This window comes from Rhinolophus hipposideros (assembly GCF_964194185.1).
Source record: "Rhinolophus hipposideros genome assembly, chromosome: 24".
Lineage (NCBI taxonomy): Eukaryota > Metazoa > Chordata > Mammalia > Chiroptera > Rhinolophidae > Rhinolophus > Rhinolophus hipposideros.
The window spans coordinates 12512403-12532465 of record NC_138070.1 but is presented as its reverse complement, the minus strand read 5'-3'; the positions used below and the strand labels follow the sequence as shown (position 1 = coordinate 12532465).

The 20063-nt window shown below is 41.2% G+C and overlaps 1 protein-coding gene across 7 annotated transcripts in view; it reads left to right on the top strand.

Annotated features, from left to right (window-relative positions):
- CIT (citron rho-interacting serine/threonine kinase) overlaps nucleotides 1–20063 on the top strand; it is a 149596-nt gene that overhangs the window by 21189 nt on the left and 108344 nt on the right. For 3 of the 7 annotated variants that reach the window (XM_081036483.1, XM_081036484.1, XM_081036482.1), the window contains exons 1-4: nucleotides 7428–7505; nucleotides 8413–8506; nucleotides 14889–15092; nucleotides 16524–16677. In XM_081036483.1, the coding sequence (XP_080892609.1) occupies nucleotides 7489–7505; nucleotides 8413–8506; nucleotides 14889–15092; nucleotides 16524–16677 (469 nt within the window). In that variant the 5' untranslated portion in view covers nucleotides 7428–7488. Of the gene's footprint in view, nucleotides 1–7362; nucleotides 7506–8412; nucleotides 8507–14888; nucleotides 15093–16523; nucleotides 16678–20063 lie in introns of those variants that run through there. The other 4 variants (XM_081036481.1, XM_081036489.1, XM_081036485.1 and 1 more) reach the window with 2 other exon arrangements.

The following is a 20063-nucleotide window of genomic DNA, read 5'->3' as shown; positions in this document are numbered from 1 at the left end:
GCATGAGTTTCGGCTGCCATCTTTTTTTACTTTGCCGACATCACCGCAATAACCTCCTCAGTGTTTTCCTTGTCATCTGCCTGGCCTTTCCCTTGGGTCTTCTACAAAGTGCAGCGAAGTCATCCCACTGTTAGAACCCTTCAAGAATCCCTGCTGCCCTCTGGATGAAGTCCAGACTTTTCCGCGTATGCCTCCAGCCTTGTTGCTTACCGTTTCTTTCCTTTCACTTAACATTCAGCCTGAACTTCCTGTGGTTCTTTCAACTTGCCTCTGATCTTTCTCCATGCTGTTCCCTCTTTCCTTGTTTCCCTGGCTATCTCTTTTGGTATTTCTCCTTCTGGGCTTGGCCCAGATGTCACTTGTTCTAGAAACTCTTTCCTTCTCTTGGACCCATAGCACCCAGTACTTCCTCTTCCCGAGTAGGTGTTGGTCTCCCTCCCCAGGTCACTCCCTCCATGACAGGAGGGATTTTGTCTCCCTCGCTTCCAGTAGAGTTTCCTCAAGTAAATGCTTAAGAAATATTTACTGGATAAATGCGTGATTAATTTCACAGACATTTTATTTACATACAGCTTTACTTATTGGATTATGGAGATCATATGTTAGCAATGTGAGTTTTCTTCTCTAAAGTATATAATTCGAGATAGACCCTGTGGGATTTTCAAAATTTAGACTACAATGCAAGCACATTGAACTTGGGTCCTTTTTAATTTTAATGGTTAAAAATTTCCCATTTGTAGTTACATACTGATGAATGTGGCTTACCATTTTCTGGTATGTAGAAAAATGTAGCAAAGTCCATTGTAACGTCTGGTTCTATATAACAAGGCTAGTCCCACATTCTGGCATTCGGCCCGTGGAAACAGTGCTTTGTTAAACTGGTTCACGATGAAATCTGTTCAATTTTGTATAACAGATGCCTTCAGCAGTGTCCTTCCACAAAGGAGCTGATCTTTACAAAGAAAACATTGTTTTGCAACTCACCATTTGTAGTATTGTTATTTAAATTCTTTGTGAGATTCTTAAAGCTTGCTGACTTTGTACTGATGTTTTTCATACTGTGGGTCTCTTCAGGCTGCCCTCACTCTGAGCCTGTAACTGACTCCTGAATCTTCTTTCCCTACATCAACTTCTGTCTATTTATTCCCAATGTTTTCCCCCCAGTTGCGCATAGGGATGTATTTGTTAAGGTATAGGCTAAGCTACTATAACAAAAAGAAACCCCAAATACAATCCAGGCTGGTGGAGCAGCTCTGTTATATGACAATTCAGGGACCCAGGTTCATTTCATCTTGTGGTTCCCTCATCCCTTAGGAAGTTGTCCTTTTTGATATGCTTGAACTTGGGCCATTTCATGCCTTTGTTTCACCTAGCTGGTAGGAGAAAAGAGCAGAAAGGCGGAGCAAGCAAATTTCTTTTACATAGAATGACATGGAAGTGGGACGGACCATTTCCTTTCACATTTTGTTGACCAGAACTTCATCCTAGGACTGCACATCTGTACTGCCCAGCTGCATGGCCTATATCCAGCTAAAATTCTTATTACTGTGGAAGAAGATAAGAATGGATTTGGGGGATGAACACTGTCTTCCCCAGAGATTAAAGGAGTAGGTTTGAAGCCAGGCCCCCCCCTAAGATCTACCTCCCATAGGCTTACTCATTACATTTTACTGCTGCATCTGAAAGCACTTCTAATACGACCCTGGTTCTGCTGTCCTGCTTGGAATTGGTTCTTTGTATTTCCTCTCTCGCGTTCAACCCACAGCCATGCAATGTCATGGACAGTTTCCTTTTTATGTAGGAGCAGTTCAAGGTGGGCTTTTTCTAGGCAGGGGCCCCCTCTGCCCCCACCTATGGGAACACCAGCCTGTGCTATGGTTGGGAGTCTGGAGAGAGTTAACGAATACAACCACCTCATTGTTTATTTTAGTGAAATGTGGCAGCTTATGGTAGTTTTGACAGTGAGACATGTGCTGTTTTCATCTCCCGGGTGAGATTATCCAGTTTTCCGACAAGTCTCACAACTCGCCAGTGTGTTCCCGTGCTACCGCTTCAGAAGCCAGGCTTTGGAAGACGGCTGCCCATCAGAAGGAAGCTGTTACTTAGAATATAGAGTCTTGTTTCATCACTCTTCCTTGTTTCGTCTCCCCGGAGTCACAGGCCTTTTTGGCTTCAATTTTCTCATTGGCGCAGTGAGATAGTGATACCTCTTATTGACCCCAATTCAACTTCTGAGTGTGTTATTGCCTTGGGGAGGGGTTGGCGTTCTTTGAGTTCTTCGTGCCTTTGAAATGGTTGTTGTGTGTCCTGGTCTTTTGAGGTGTATTTCGAGTGAGTGCATTTAGAGTTTTACCATCTTAGGAGTCACTGTTTAGTTACGTTTGTCCCAGTTTGCCTGGCACCACCATCAGAGTTTCTGATTCAGTAGGTCTGGGGTGGGGCCCGAGAATTGGCGCGTGTAGCTAGTTCCCAGGGGAGGCGGCTGCTGCTGCTGCTGCTGCTGCTGGTCTGGGATCTCCACTTGGAGAATCATGGTCCTGTTACCATCGTTAGAGTTAGTTTCTGGTTACTGCGTCTTCCCCCTCATTCCTTCAGTAACAGTGTACACAGCTGAGATCCTTTTTGTTTTCCCTCTTTTAGGCCAAGGAATGGTACCTATTCCCCTGCTGTTAACTAGCCCTGGCGTGCTTCACCATCCCACGTTTATTTCCTTTAATCTTGCCCACACCTTTGTCAATAGCCCCTTCATTAATTCATGTTCTCAATTACCTTGCTTGAGTGTGCTGTCGGTTTCTGGCCAAGACTCTGGATGATTCAAGACTCAGTGAGGATTTTTTTGAATAGACGGATGAATCATGCCGGGGTTCACAGTTTCCGAAATATAAAGGGCCTCCTAGCCTTTTCCCTTGGTCATCTTGCCATTCCAGAAGAATCATTTCGGGTCTCTGCCAGGGGCCTCTCTGCTAAGAGGATCCCTTCCTCCGGGCCACTATGCCAAAGAGCAGGAACCCTGGGCGGAACGGATAGTGATACCAGTGGCATCCTTACGTTTTCATAGCACGTTCACTCACAGTAATTGTGGCGCAAGCATTTCAAGGACACGTTTCTAAGTGGTGGCCAGCACAGTGTGCCTCTAATGACACCCTATGCAAATTGGAGGAGAGAACTAAAGACTCACTGAATATTCACACTGCCCACATACTCGTATGCATACATGTGCATGCAAGTATATGCATGTATACACACACACACACACACACACACGCACACTTGTCCTTTGTTTCAAACACAGCACAACTGATGGGAACTGCCATCCCAGTACGTGGGGGTCTGGATGCAAATACCAACAGACAAGCAGCTGCTCCTTCCAAACTGAACCCGTGTAAGACTTGCCCTTTAATTCGCATCTGCAGCTGGTGCCATCAGCAGGGTCTGTGTCTGTTGGCGTAAACGTCTTTGCTTTAAAGGACCAAGTCTGTTATAGCTCCAAGCCAGACTCGTCTGTCAGCTGCTGTGCTTTCTCTGCCATCCGCAGGGCTGTCACATTGGTTAGGGCTCTTACACTGTAGGGCTCTTTTTCCTCCTCCCTCCTACCTCCTTGGCCTTTGATGACCATGCCTTGGTGATGACCATGCCTTGGTGATCACCATGTGGGTGACCTGCAGCTGCTGATTGGGTGCAAGGTCACCCCCTGTTCTTGCAAGGATGGAGGATCGTTGCTTCGGTGCTGATGGACTGGTTATTTTCCAGCCCTTTGTTGTCAGTGATCTTGTCTTGATATGCAGAAAGGCTCCAGGTAGTCACTGAAAAATGCAAGCAGCAGAAGTGATGGCTGTATCAAGGCCAGGTTTCAAACCAGGGCATCTTTGCTGTAGGAACTTTTCAGTTGGTTAGAGCAGGGAGCCACATTGGCTCCACAACTTCAGCAGCGGCAGGTCTCAATACAGTGCTGGGCTGGCTGTGTCAGAATCACCCTGGGAGTTCCTTCAAAAGGCCAATTCCTGGACCCCATCCTCAGAGCTTGATCCATGAAGTCTGGGCTGGTCCCTGGAATCCACATTTTTAACAAGCTCCCTGAATGGTTGGGATAGAAAGGAAACATACTGCTTCATTTTTTTAAAAAATCTTTTTCATTCCACTAGAATTCCAGCTCCATGAAGGCAGGTATTTTTGTCTGTTTTAGTCACTGCTGTTTTCCTAATTTCTAGAACATTGCCTGATTTATTTGGATGAATGTGTTTTATGTATTTTAAAATAGTGCTTCACCAAGTGATTCCCCAAAAGCAAGTTGGAAAAGCCTTTGGACTTTCCAGTCGAATTAGCTTAGAAACCACATATTTGGGGGATCAGCTCCTCCCTGGGCATTGCTGAATAGTAAAAGTCAGGGATGGGATCACATTTTTGGACAAAACCAGGTACAGTGAATGGACGGTTTAGCATAGCCTGGGTGGTGACTGTGCCTTAATTTATTCATAGTGTTCTGTTGACCGTGGTCTTGAAAACTTAGTTTGTGACTTTTGTAATGCTTTTGAAGCTTCTTGATTTGGTACCATTTTTAAAAGCCCAAAAGTGTTTTCTGAAAGCACCTGAGTCCTGGTTCTTTATCGTATCTCTAAGCTCAACAGCAAGATGATTGATTAAGCTCGGGGTTGGCCATACCCAAGCCATCTTCCCCATGGGCTCCTCTCAGACCAGGATGAGCGACTCTACCCCAGTAGGATCGTTTTAGGATGGGGTTACGTTCTGAGGTAGCCAAGTTTACTCAGTACATAGCCAAGCTAAATTCTCCTGATGGTGCACAGTTGGAATTTTTTGTATGGTAATCCGGAATCGTGTTGGTGGGTCAAGTTTGATTAGCTTCTTTGATAAAGGCCCAGTCTATTTAGAGGTTTGTCATTTCGTATGTCTATTTTGGCCTCGTGTTGCCGAGCATGCCGCCAAGCAGCTGTTGTAATTTGTGTTGCTTGTCTTCTCAATCAATCCTGGTTTTGAAGACATTGAAAAGTTGTCTGACTCGTAGAAAAGACTAATCTAGTTTGGGCGGGGATTTTCCACTCAGGAAATTTCATTTTCTGAATCGGAGCAAAGTATGCATATCTTTCTGCCTAAGAGGTGGTTCTTATTTTCTGAATGACTTTTTACTGGTTATTACAAATAGACGCTTCAGGAGTAGCTGCCAAGTACCAAACAGTGGTCAGTTTGTGAGTTTTTAAAAGTCGCCAGTGGCTGCTACGTGTTTGACTTTCTCGTCCTTAAACTTAAAAGCTGTTCTATTTTTTTACATCTTTAATGGAGCCAGATTAGAAAATTTATACCTGCAGTGTGTCGTCATAAATATGCATTGTTCTTATTTTAAGAAATTTCCGTTCTAAACGCGTGAGTACTTCTGTTCATATCTGTGAATTTTTGGGGGATGTTTAAGACCTTTTTAATGGCAATATATATTTAAAACAGACGTAAAAATTAGCATTCACCCAAGGCCTATGGAGAACCAGGTTGGGATGAGTGGGTGAGCTTTTGGCAACCAGGCAGCTCCTTTGGGCTCCTCCACGACGGGACAAGTAGTTCATGTCTGCTGTGAATGTGGGGGAAATAGAGTCTGCATTTTAGCTGCCGCCCCTTCTGGGTGTTGCTGTTCTTGTTAGTTTATAACTCAACTTTTTTTCAGCAACTGGAAGCTTACTCTTCACATTGTCTAGTATCTGCTTAAGATCTGCCATGTGAGTGGGGGAGACTTCCAGGTGATGGTGGACCCTCGGGAGGACACGCCAGTCTCCGATTCCTCCAGGGGTCTCTGGCATGGGCTTGCCATGGTGCTGGGCAGAGTTTTTACTGGGCCAGCCTGGGGGGGGTCTCGGGGGATGTGCAGGTGACCCTGACTTGACTGGAGCATCCTTCTGATTCTAGACTAAAGGCAAACAGGAGTTTGGAGTAGGGTGGACAGAATTCACATCACAGAGTTGGCTTCTGGAATGCAATCGTTCGATAGATTTAGTGGTTTTTTTAAAAAGACATTTATTTGGATCTTTCCTTTTCCCGGAAAGTATTTGAGACAACTTAAAGCAAAAGACATTTATCGCGTGGCTCTTAAATTGGGAAATCGGAGCAAAGGACAGGAGAACTCCGTAAGGGTTGACATGGTTGCAAAGATGGTCAAAATGGGTTCCAGCTTCTCCCAGCGAGAGCGCAAAGCATCTTGCAGTAAAGGGAGGGAAAGGAATGCACTTGAATGGTGTGAAGGAGCTTGTTGATGCCAGGCTCAGTATACGAGGAAATCAGTCGTAGCCCCATTTTACAGAGGATGAAACTGAAAGGCAGAGAGGAGAGGTCACTGGACGGGAGTTTAAAGCCACCCAGACAAACTGGCCTCAAATCCACACGCTGACTCAGGAATTTTGGTGATAACTCAGGTTTATCACCAAAAGAAGGAAGGATTTCAGTTCCTTGGGGTGGAAGAAAGATTTTGCTAATCAAACATTTTACTTGAGGCTGTATTTTATAGTCTTCCTCCAGACTTTTTTCCCTATGTATATATTAACAAATATAATAATTTTTTAAATCACAAAAATGGGGTTGTACTTTATTCTGTATAAGATGTCACTTTGTATTTTCATGGACAGCTTTCCCTGGCAGTATGACTGTATCAAGTCCATTTCATTTTTAATACTTGCATCTTACCCCATTATTTAGCTATGTCGTAGTTTAGCACTCTCTTAATGATGGATATTTGGGCGATTTCCAGGTTCCCCCCCTCTCCCCGCATGCTACAAATAATGCTGCAGCGAATCTGTTTATTTATCTGCAAACTATTACAAGTTCCTATAAAATAAATTGTCAGAAGTGGAATTATGAGGTCAAAGGGCATATAGTCACATTTAAATATTTAATAGTCAGATTGTCTTTCACACTGACTTACAGGAAAAGATTGTACCACCCACCTTTATTGCCTCCTATATTCTGCTGGGTGCTGAGGGGAATGCAGAAAGGGTGCAAGAGGTTTTGCTGCCCTCTAAGGATTTCCATCTACGCTGTGTACCTACTACTTCTAGGGAACGTCTAGGGTGTTGATGTGAGTGGGTTGGTGAGTGGGTGGATTTAATTCCACTCTTCAAGCTTTGCCTTACAAACATTGTGCATGGTGTCTGGAACAAGGCTTTCATTATATTGATTCTCTTGGGGAATGGATGTCATTTCCTTAGGGCAGGGAGCTCATTCTACGTGATTTACACTATGTTTCACACATCTTCATTACTTTGTAGAGACATTGTAATTATAACACGTCAGGCAGTGTTTGAGGATCTAATTGAGACGTTTCCTTTTTGGGGGTGTGTGAAGAATTAATAACTTTGGCATTCTCTACAGGTCATGGAATATCAGCCTGGAGGGGACTTGCTGTCACTTTTGAATAGATATGAAGACCAATTAGATGAAAATTTGATTCAGTTTTACTTAGCTGAATTGATTTTGGCCGTTCACAGTGTTCATGGGATGGGATATGTACATCGGTAAGTGAGACTCTCTGGTCATGTACTGATAATTTCTCTGTATTACCGAAGAGTTCCAACAATAAAATGGATGGATGATTTCGGCATCAAAATAATAATCCATCCAATTTTTAGCCAGTCTTAGCTATAACTGGCTGAAAATAAATTTTCCAAAGTAGCAGACATTTCAGCTTACCCATTCAACAGGGAAGTAGATCTAGAATTGTAACGTTCTCAAATTTGCAAGTAAGATCTGTCAATGTAGCTAATAGATGGGGAACTCTTGTATGGGTTCTTTGAGTTAGATGGTAGAAAAATGGAATTTGATTTGCAGAAGGAACCGGAAGACCACGTAGGACCGGAAGACCATGGAGTTGTACTTCTTACCTCATCTGTTAGTAATTCACAAAGGTGTTCCACAAAATCCTCAATTGACAAGTGTTTCTTTACATCCTCACTCATCTGATGTTTTATGTACATCTGAAAATGTCATGGGGATGGAATGATAGACCAGGAATCACAAAATCTGGACTAGAGTCTCAGCTTTTCCATTGACTAGCTGCATAATGGCCAGGTCCCCTAGCAACTTTTGGTGTTAGCTTTGTAATGTAAAATGTGTGTTTCTGGGAGAAATGGTTCATCTAATAACATGTGTTTGTTCTCTTCCTTTCCCTCTCCCATTCTTTTCCTCCCTTCTTCCTCCCTCCCTCCTTCCCTTCCTTATTTTCTTTCTTCTAATTCTTCCTCTTTTTTTCTTACTTTGTTTTGCAAAATATATGCTTATTATTTATGTCCATCAATAGGGAGGTCTGTCTAGCAGAGTACAGATACTAAGATTTTTTGACAAAATCAATATCCTAGGTTAGCAATTGCTCGCTGATTGGCATGGAGAAGACAACACTGATTCGTCGCCCTGGTTTTCTTACAGAGATATCAAGCCTGAGAACATTCTCATTGATCGAACGGGACACATCAAGCTAGTGGATTTTGGATCAGCTGCTAAAATGAACTCAAATAAGATGGTAACGAAATGCAATAAGATAGTTTAATAAAAGCTGTACTGAAAAGCGTTCTCTAATCTTCATAAGTTTGGGAAATACTGGGATAAACCTGAGAGACATTTTGGAAGACTCTGCCAGTGTATGAAATGACTTCTCAAGGGGTATGGGGACACAGAGTTATTTCTCAGACTTACTTGACCTTGGCATTCTTTTATATGTAACATAATACCTGTTCATACCCTACAAGACATTTTTAGGCAAATTCTTATAGTTTGGTTAAAAAGAAAGGAAAATGGCTTATTTTGTTTTTCCATTCATTTTTCTTGCCTGTTATAGACTGTTTTCTGTTAATACTAGTTTTTTTGTTTTTTTTTTAAAGATTTTATTGGGGAAGGGGAACAGGACTTTATTGGGGAACAGTGTGTACTTCCAGGCCTTTTTTCCAAGTCAAGTTGTTGTCCTTTCAATCTCAGTTGTGGAGGGCGCAGCTCAGCTCCAGGTGCAGTTGCCATTTTCTAGTTGCAGGCAGAGCAGCCCACCATCCCTTGCGGGAGTCGAAATAGCAACCTTGTGGTTGAGAGCCCGCTCTCCAACCAACTGAGCCATCCGGGAGCTCAGCAGCAGCTCAGCTCAAGGTGCCGTGTTCAATCTTAGTTGCAGGGGGCGGAGCCCACCATCCCTTGTGGGACTCGAGGGGTTGAACCGGCACCCTTGTGGTTGAGAGCCACTAGCCCATTTGGGAATCGAGCTGGCAGCCTTCAGAGTTAGGAGCACGGAGCTATAACCGCCTGAGCCACTGGGCAGGCCCCAATACTAGTTTTTTTACCTTAAAATATTTTTATGAAATGTAGCCCTCTTTATTTCAAATCCTCTGTTTTCTGTGCAGCAAAATTTAAATTAATCACCAGAGCATTTGAACCAAATACCCTTAAGCGTTAAGAACCAAGGGCTCAAAAGGTCAATTCTAAGTCCTTGGAATTTTAGTAAAAATTAAAATATATTCCATGTGCTAAGTAGGACGGCAAGAGGGTAGCTATTAAGATAAAAAATGAGAACACTTTAGAAAAAAGATGACAAAGTTAAAAAATTAGATTAAGAAAATCTTCTAATAAAGTTGATACATATTAAAATGTGAATTTTGAAGTCAATTATGCAAAAGAAAAAGGTAGATATAAGAGGAAATCAACTTAGGTTTTAAGACTAATTTCACAACTTTACCACTTGGTGACCTTATGAACTTGGCCTTTTATTCTTTCTCCAAAAATACTGATTCTAGTAAAAATTAACAAATTAAGAGGTTAGAGAAATTTCTCTTTGAAATGCCCCCAGCTGTGAGAGTTAAGTCCTTCATGTCAGGGCAAAATGCAAAATTGCCTTATTTTTCAAATTCCTTGGAGGAAAGGTGAGTATGATTTCAGATATTGTTTTTGTAATCGATTCCACTTGACCATTACATTAAGAATTAAATTATAAAAAAAAAAATAAATTAAAAAAAAAAAAAAGAATTAAATTATAGGATCAAAGCATTTTATCTTATAAAAATTATGTACAGTTTGGAAATAGGCATGAAAACTTAGATATTGAATTTACTGGAATAAAGCACAGAAAAAAAGTTAAAGCCAAAGTTTTATAACCTAAGATTAAAAAACTTATACATTGCATTAGTGACCTTAAAATACTCATGCAGGGGTTCGGCCTGGTGGTTCAGGTGGTTAGAGCTCCGTGCTCCTAACTTCGAAGGCTGCCGGTTCGATTCCCACATGGGCCAGTGGGCTCTCAACCACAAGGTTGCCAGTTCGATTCCTCAACTCCTTCAAGGGATGGTGGGCAGCGCCCCCTGCAACTAAGATTGAACATGGCACCTTGAGCTGAGCTGTGGCCGAGCTCCCAGATGGCTCAGTTGGTTGGAGCGCGTCCTCTCAACCACAAGTTTGCCGGTTTCAACCCCCGCAAGGGATGGTGGGCTGCGCCCCCTGCAACTAGCAATGGCAACTGGACCTGGAGCTGAGCTGCGCTGCTCTCTCCACAACCAAGACCAAGTGGACAACAACTTGAAGCTGAATGGCACCCTCCATAACTAAGATTGAAAGGACAACAACTTGACTTGGAAAAGAGTCCTGGAAGTACACATTGATCTCCAATAAAGTCCTGTTCCCCTTCCCCAATAAAATCTTAAAAAAACAAAACAAAACAAAACTCATGCATCTAGAAACAAATTGAAGCCTGGATATACAGCCTGATAATAAGTGAAGCATAGGCCCATAGCACCACTGACATTTTGGTCTGGCTAATTCTTTGTTGTGGGGCTGGCTGTCCTGTGTATTATAAGGTGTTTAGCTGCATCCCTGATCTCTATCCACTAGATGTCAATAGCACCTTCCCCCTCCAGTTGTGACAACCAAAAATGTCTCCAGACATTGCCAAATGTCCCCTGGGGGGGGGGGGGCAGAATCACCCCTGGTTGAGAATGATTGCAGTAGATTGAGAAGCATCCGAAAGCTAGTTAAGTAGAGCTCGCACTATGCGATTGCAATACGAAAACCTACTTGGAATGTTAGATTAAGATCCAAAGGCTCTGCTTGGAACATTAAGTGGGAATTAAGAGTAAGGCCCCATCTCTGCATTTGGAGTCACACTCTTCACAGCCCTTGGCGGAGAGACAGGACTCCTGTTCATTTCAGATTTCTCTTTTTCAGTGCTTCAGATTGCCCTTTTCAGTTCTTCTAATTGTAGTGACCTTCACTTCAGGCAGGGTGCCTCCTAGAACACTCAGTTTTGTTTGCAGCTCAACACGCTTCACCCCTGATTATTTTGGTCAATGAGATACGACACTCAGTCCTATGTACTCGAGAATATTGTACCTCCTCTCCTCTTGGAGAGAGAATCATTTTTCTAGAACGTTCTGCTTTTAGGGCCAAAACGTGTCCAGCAGAGAAGGAATTTTTGGCATTGTTTTAAGTACAAAGGCCTTTTTCTTATAGAAAACCAAGAATCTGCAAGCTAGATCAAGTATGGATGTAGAATTAATATCTTTTTTTTTTTTTTTGGTATTTTTAATCAATGGTGGTGGGTTAAAAATGCATTTCCTTTACATCCAATGTTTTATCGGCCTAAACTAGGTTCTAATGTTTTTTTTTTGGTACTCAAAATATACTATATAAATAAAATAGAATCCACATTACTGTATGTTACCCCAAAACAATTAATCCTTTTCTCTACCACTCCCAGATATTATCCATGTATTTTGGATATTTGTGAATCTTAGATCTCTTGAGTTTTCCGTCTTCCGTTGTCTTTATTTCAAGCTGCTTAGTCAGACTATTGCTTTGGAATCTTTTTGTCAGTAAACACAGGTGGCCTGTACTGCCTGGAGATTTGGGTATTGAGCTGAGATGTGACATTGACCTGCTGTGTGACTTAGATCACCCACTTCACCTTATTAGAATCTCAAGGAATGACAAACAGCTAACATTTCCAACCTGTCTCATTCAGCTCTCCTGAAAAACAATTGTAAGGAGATTATAAATAAAGAGCATTATAACATGTTAAGTGATAATCAGCCCCATTTAGCAGTTGGAAACCCATAGGAGATAGCCCTTTCTGAGATTTACATAGGAGTGAAAAGATTTTATTTCTTTTTCACAAGAGGAACAACATAGCCAATTTTTGCCCCCCTGCTTCTGCAGGTGTGTGTTTATGCCCCGGGCAGCTAGATGGGGAAAATTAGATTGAAAGAGTTTTATATTTAATTTTATGGGAAGGAGATTGGGAGGAGGAAGACAGTGTTTTTCTTACTTCTCATCTGCTTTCTCCTTGTAAAAGAATCTGGTAGATTAATCCTTTTCTTTCTTTTTTTCAATCCTCTCTCTCTCCAAATGTGACTGACTCTTCTGTCTCCTAGCCATTTTCTTATTGTGCTCCTGAACTGATGTAGTTTCTTACTTGTCAATACAGTAAAATGAACCCAAGTTTAGTAACACTGGGGCCGTGTCAGACGGCGTCCTGCAGGCATGCTGTACATGATTTCACTTTTCATATCTCACCCAGATTAGCTGGCTGTGAATTGCCCTCCAGGAGAGTGAAAGCACCTTGCAAAGCCCTTATCGGAATGTGTGAGATTGCATGTTAAACAGGTTTAATGTGCTTGGAGGTCAGTAGCTAATGGAAACTTAGTCACTGTTAATTGTCATTAAAAGTTTTAGTTAATTACTACAGTAGGAGATGTACAAAAAGCAAGCACTAGGGGGTATTTTTCCTTAAAATTTACAAAATGATGAGACATAAGTGTATATAATCACATGTCTATTATGGAGAAAGAATTAGTTGGGAAGTTAGCTGACTCTTCGACACGTCTAATCATGAGTTTGAAAATGAGGCATCGACACTTTATACCCTTTGCTGTGTCATGCTGATAAACATGGCAAAGTCAAGTTCCTTTCAACTCTTTGGTTGTGAAAGTGACCGTGTCCTGTGAGTCACAAACAACGATAACTGAATATTCCCAACCGCCTGGTGTGATGATAAAATAAAACCCAATAAGAGCAAATGGTGCATATTTGAGGATTGTGTATTAATTAATGGTTCTGCAAGGTAATTAAGCATAAAGGGCAAGCCGTTCATCAGTGATACAGGGGCATTACCAATACCAAGTTTGATCAAGATATTACAGTTTTTCTTCTCAGGTTTTGATATTTAAAAGATACTTATTTCTCGTTGTCAGTATTACCCAAATACCGATTTTACCAAAACCCTGTGGTTTAATCCTCATCTCGTGCAGAGCTCATTAACATTTACACACACATTAAAAGACAGAAGTCTTGGCTCAGGCTTTCCAGCATCAAGGCTTCCTCTTGACTTAAGCTACTTTCAGTTCCTCAAGCTTAAGTAAGGTGCCCTGTCTTAGACCAAGTATTTTCTCCTTTCTCTTGACTTTTGTCCATCACCATAGGCCTGGGGGTTTCTTGGGTGATGTGATCATCTGGCTTTCCCAAATGGGTACTTGCCATGGAAAGCCTATTGCCCAAAGCAATGGATGACTGGGGTCCAGAATAACAGTATCACACTGCTTTCTGGGTTTAGCGTTTGGAAAAACCAATGTTGGGCCCGAGGGAGGCAGTGAAAAGAGAGGGAGTAGGGAGAATGAGTTTGTTTCCTATAATGATGGGTCTTTGAGGGGCAGAAGAAGAACAGGATTCTTCATCCCTGGGGAAAGGAGACTTCTAGTGCCCTCTCTACACATTCCTTTTCCCTCCATTCCCAGTCAAATCAAAGCAAAGGATATTTACTTTCTTGATATAAATCCCAGCATTAAAGACGTGTGGCCTTTCCTATAAAGTTTCTCAGCTCGCTTTAATGGGGAGAAAGTCCTTTGGCATCATAGAACTGCCAATTTGAGAAGCCTTTTTAGACGTAGGGTTATTGGACAACTGGTCGACATAGTATATGACTATCAGCAGGCCTTCTCTGTTTTATGGAGAAGAAGGTTAGAGAGGTGAGCCTTAGACTTCAAATTTCATGGCTCAATAAAACTTTAAACACAATTTTGAAGACCAAAAGGGTTGCCAGTTTACTAGGTTGCCTAGGAAGGGATTGGGGTGAGGGACAGAACATCTACTTCCACTATGAGCATCATTTCAAGAAACAAGGACATTGAAACACACACAAAAAAAACAGAAGGACAAAGTCTCACAAAAAGGACAGTTCTTTAAATGGAATATATTTAGCTTTATAAAAAGACCTCCTACATTGTTGTAATCTTTCTTTGCCCAGGTCAGGTACTTGGGTGCCATTGCATTGGAGGGCCGTAGTTTCTGAACAGTGGGGTAGGGTAGGGTCGGGGGGAACCAAGGAACAGGATTTGGGGGTGAGGAAAATGAACTCATCAACATTTGACCTCTGGTGGAAGTTATTTATCATATCTTGCCCTGTGGATGGGTCAGTCAGAATGTTGATTCCAAATATTTAAACTTGAGATATAACACGTTTGTAATTGTGTGTTGCCAGCTAGCTGCCAGTTTTTCAGTAATGTGTAGATTGAGCTTACAGATTCATCTTTAGGACTTATTATCATTTTGCTCTTTTCATAAGTAAGAGTTCTATCAAGAATGTGAATCAGGAGAGATATCTTCCATTCCCAATATATACCCCACTCTAATTTGTGTAACAGAAAGGTGTATATCAACAACTCGTTCTCCTTTCTTTGCCTTTGGATTATATTATGAGCTTTTTTTTTTTTTTAATTAGTAAACATTTGCATTTCCTGACAGTGTGCCACTTGACAGAAGGTTTAAGTGTCTGGGAGAATAGTAATCAGTGGCAAATCAGCTCGTGTCTGCAATGTGGCTGTTGGCAGTCTGAGGATAATTGAAAGTTTTCTGTGTTGATTTTATTTATGGGTTTCCAGGTGAATGCCAAACTCCCAATTGGAACCCCAGATTACATGGCCCCAGAAGTGCTGACGGTGATGAATGGGGATGGCAAAGGCGTCTACAGCCTGGACTGTGACTGGTGGTCTGTGGGAGTTATTGCTTATGAGATGGTTTATGGAAGGTCCCCATTCACTGAGGGAACCTCAGCCAGAACCTTTAATAACATCATGAATTTCCAGGTAAACAGCCATTTGTAGATTTCGAAGTCATATTGAGAAATGTCATTTAAAGGTTGTGCCAATGAACATTTGTAGTATAAACCTGCAGTATTGGTTAATAACTGTCCTAGCTAGGACTCACATAGCACTGACTTTGTGCCAACCGCTGCTCTAAACACTTTGTTAATTGTATTTTATTGACTTTCAGCTGCCACTAATTAATTGTAAGCCTACACCATTATTTTATGTGCCATTAAAAAAGAAAAACTGCTGCCTACAAATCTATGATCTTTGATTGATTATGAAATGTATTTTGACTTCAGGGCTGTTAAATGTGAATAAACGGGAGTCTTTGAATCGATGAAATATAGTTTATTAATTCAGCAAATTCTCCAACAGCCTTGTGAGGTAGATATTATTATTTTCATTTTACAGACAAGGAAACCAAAGCACAGAGTAGTTAAGTAACTTGCCCAAAATAACACAGGCAGTCTGGCTTTGAAGTTCATGCTCTTAATATTATGCTATATGCTGCTTCTTAGTACTAACAGCTATGGAATATGATTGAGGACATGAATTAGAAATACAGTAATACATGTATAAAGTAGAGTTTAAAACTTTTTTTTAATAACAGATTTTCCACTGTATTAAGTCCATTTCTTAAGGATATGATAAATACATGTGTTTTAGTTTCCACCAAAATGAGAAAGAGAACTTATTTCACAGGATTTTGTATCTCACCCCATTTCATCTTTCTGGAATGCTTAATATATATTTTTATATGTATAATACATACTGTATTTGCTTAATACATGCATATTATTCTTGAGTCTCCTTTTGAGTTAAAGTTTCCCCTTCGATGCTTCTTAGGACTAATGTATTTTGTTTATTGCAATTCACTCATTAGCAATGAGTGAGATACTGTTAGGTACCAGGTTTACAGTGATGAGCGAGAAGGAGAAGGCTCTCTCTGCCTTCTTCCTCCATCATCACACAGAAATCAAATACGTTGTGTATGTGCAAAAGCAGAGTGCAGAGGGAGCATGCAGGAGGGAGTGATAGGGTGGAAGAGGTAGGCAGGGTAGAAGGGCTCGAGTTGGTGAGGGTGTTCTAGGCAGAAAGAATAGCGTAATTCGTTCAGGGAGCTTTAAATAGCTCATCATTGTTGGACAGCAAAGAACGAGATGGGGAGTGTAGCTAGATGAGACAAAGAGGGGAGCAGGGGTCAAGCCATGAAAAATATTGAACTCTTGCAAAGGATCCAGGCCTATTGATGTGAACATGCCATTTATTTTGGGAATATACCTTTGGTCCAAATTTGAGGGCACGAAACTTCCTTCTTTAAAAAAAAGAAAAAGAAAAAAACTTGCACATATGAGAAATACTTTCTTCACTTTGGGACACGTGAAACTGAATTTGCTAAGGGAATCATTATTTTATTTTTTGGAATAGCGGTTTTTGAAGTTTCCAGATGACCCCAAAGTTAGCAGCGAATTACTGGATCTGATTCAAAGTTTGTTGTGTGGCCAGAAAGAGAGACTGAAGTTTGAAGGCCTTTGCTGCCATCCGTTCTTCTCAAAAATCGACTGGAATAACATTCGTAACTGTAAGTAGAACCCCGTTCCTTCAATTCAGGTGTTGGGATTAAGAAACTTCTGCAATTATTCTGGCCCACAGAAGCTGCCATAGATGATGTAATAAGAGCTTTAATCATCGACAGGAATAGAAAAGGCTAATGATGTAGTGTAGCTGTCTTTGAGTAATAATTCTACTTTAAAATTGTTTGCATAGAACTGGGTCATTTATCAAACTCTGCGTTTATATGGCCTTTAGAATATTATCCCTCAGTACGTTAGACAGTAGGAGTTCAAAGGTTGTCACTTGGTTTGACTAAGTTTCTCCCCAGAGGAAAAGTGGACCTAGGTATTTCATTCACAGATTAGGGAAGGAACTCAGAGGTTAGGCAAAGCGCCCAGTTGCTTTGCTAATAATGGCCAGGCCTGTACTAAAACCATAAATGCCTTGCTGTGTACATTTGTTTCCCTCTAAATTTTTTGTCTTTGCTCACAAGCATGTAAAATCTATACGCACAGTGGATTCATTCGTGTATCACTTTGTAGTCAGTTAGGGCAAGCTACATCCGTTGAAAACAAAGACCTGACTAATTGTCCACAAAACTAAAATGCTTGTTTTTTTACGAATTGCTAATTTTTGTTTTTAACCTTTTTTCATTTTTGGATGTGTTGTTGATTGAATGTGCTCTAGTGACCTGACTCAATGATTAGCATAGATTAGAGCCAGTACGAAAGCCTCTGGCCTGTTGGAGTGTGTGTGTTTTATTTTTGGGGATGAGGGGAGGTGGTGACCATTTCTAGATGTCAAAACCAGGCTTCTAGTTGGAATCATGTTGTAATTATAACCTTTTGTACCTTCAGTTGGAATGTGTGAGTTGGGTTAAAAATCTAGTATCGTCTAGTTGAAAGCCATTTTGATGGTTGCTCTACCCTGCCAAAATACATTTAAGTAGGCTGCATTTCCATAAAACTGTCTTGCAAATTTTCTTTTTCTTCTGGTTAGTCACATTGTTTTATTTTCCTAATCTTTAGGCCTCAACCCCCAAATCTCCAAGGTTCAGAGCTTTTAATCAGAATATATTTTCAGTGCAGTCTTCCATTTTTGCTTTTAGAAAGATTTGATGTAGTTTTGTTTAGTTGCTGTTCAAACACTTAGTCTTTTCCCACCTTGCCTTTTTATATCCGTAATTTTCTTGAATAAGCAGTTAATTTTTTATACACGTACTTGCTGATTATATCTAACAACATGTCTTCACTTAAGTGAGTCAGTGAATGGAGATTAATTACCGGAGTAACTTTATTTTATGTTTTGGTAAACCTTGACTTTTTAGTATTGTATCAGAATTATCAGATTTTGTTCTAGTCTTTTCCTTTCGGGCTGTTTATAGGTTTTAGGCTTCTTGGGTTTCCAAGTGTAACCACTGTTCTGCCCATGGGTACATGTCAGTGTACAATGCGGCCCCTGCTGTGTGTCCATCATGAGGCCCGTCTTATGAAGGCCATAGTTATCTTTAACTATAACAGAAATTATGCCTTCATCCAGTCTTTTTCATTTTTTTCATAAATGCATGTTGAGTGTCTTTCATCAACCAAAACACTTGAAGTCATTAAGTATCCCAAGTTCATGGTTGCTACTTAAATGCCTTGTGGTTCCAAGCTGTTGAATATTCCACTTTCCATACACAAGATTGTCCCTTGATGAAAGAAACATTAACCTCTCTGCCGTCTCACCCCTAATTCTTCTTTTTCCTTTTTGTAACCAAAGAAAGGAAGTCCTGCTTAAAACACAGCAGGTAATAATCTTCTAAAACTCATTATCTCCAGAGGTGGTCCTGGCAGGATATATGAATGCGATTTAAGAAGGGTCTGGGCAAATTTATGAACGACAGCGTTGGGAATGGCGATTCAGGGAAACTTGGACATGTCTTGGCTTTGACACTGAGGTCAGACGGAGCATCCAACCATTCTGGATCCTCCTACCCCTTGGGGTTGACACGGGCAACACCACACGAACCAGCATCTGACCCAGTTCAGAAATGCTTGTTCTCCCAGCAGCACGTCAAAAGCTCTGTGATGAGTTACTGCCACACTCAAAGGTACCCAGGCGCCCAGTACCCTGAAACTTCATGCCCAGCCTCACACAATCAGATGTGATGTTGGGTTTTTAGCTGCTGATTATGATCATTATTTCAAGGCTGCTTTCCACATTTCAGTAGGGGGCTTCTTAAGTGTACTACCTGTCCTGAGATGTGCAATTCTGGTGACATTTCAGGTACTGGGCTCTAATCTAGTTGTACCCAGGCTGGTTTTCTGGGCTCTGGAAAGCGGAAGCCAATCAGAGCTCCTCTTTCATGCCTTTGGGGTGATGCCTATTTACCTTTCCTGGCATCACGCACCTGCTTCTGTCAGTGGGAAAGTTTTGCTGTCTGGTGCTCTCTTCTAAGTCACATCTTTTAACTGTCTCCCCACCAAAGGCATCGTGGTGTCAATGGGACTGGAACGCTTGCACATTTCATCCAAGACCGCCATGTTTTGACAGTGAGAAATGCCTTGTGCAAGTGTTGGTTATGGATTATTTCCTAGAACATCTATGGCTAATGCTCCAGAGAGCTTGTATTGTCTGTTACTTATGACATAGGCTTTTTGTTTCGAATTGTCTTCCTTTCACCATTCTCAGAAAGGCACAGTTCTTGCAAAATTATTCTGAATTTTCAGGTCCTTAGCCTTTGTTAGGAGAGAATACATTTCGTTTCAATCTGGCAGTGACTCGGGGGGTTCCTTGCTGATGAACACTGAGATGGTCCCCTGCCAAATAGGTCTCCTTTATGTTGTTGATGGTCAACAGCCTGTCCCTGAATGGCCATAGTGAAACCACAAGCTCATAATCCTATGGTTGCTCAATAAACCTGAGGAACGACAGCCTTTGGTTTATAGGAGAGGGATTCTGTGGTTTCCTAGCCTTGGGTGAAATTCCAATATATTGTTAGATGCAGAAATAAGCACCATGTAACTCACTGAGTGGTTTACTCAAGTCCTTTAGCATGATAGGAGATAGCTATGTCCACCATAGGTATTTAAGTATGTTACACTATATTGCTTTAAAACAATTCTGTCAGAGGTAATGATTATTATACCCATTTTACAGATGTGGCCATGGTGGTAACTCATCCCAGATCATTTAGCAAGTGAATGAGAGGGTCTGGATTTAGGTTGAAGTTTGCATCATTCTAGAGCCCTTGCTCTTTCTATAATGTCATGCATGTTTTAGCATAAGTTATTGTGATTTGTAACAATGTTTGTCATGATGACAAATAATAAACTACGTCGTACTAGAGGGTAATTTAATCTCTGCGTCTATTTAAGCAGTGATTTTTGCAGTGATTTTTGAATCTACAAGATTCATCATGATATTTGAGTA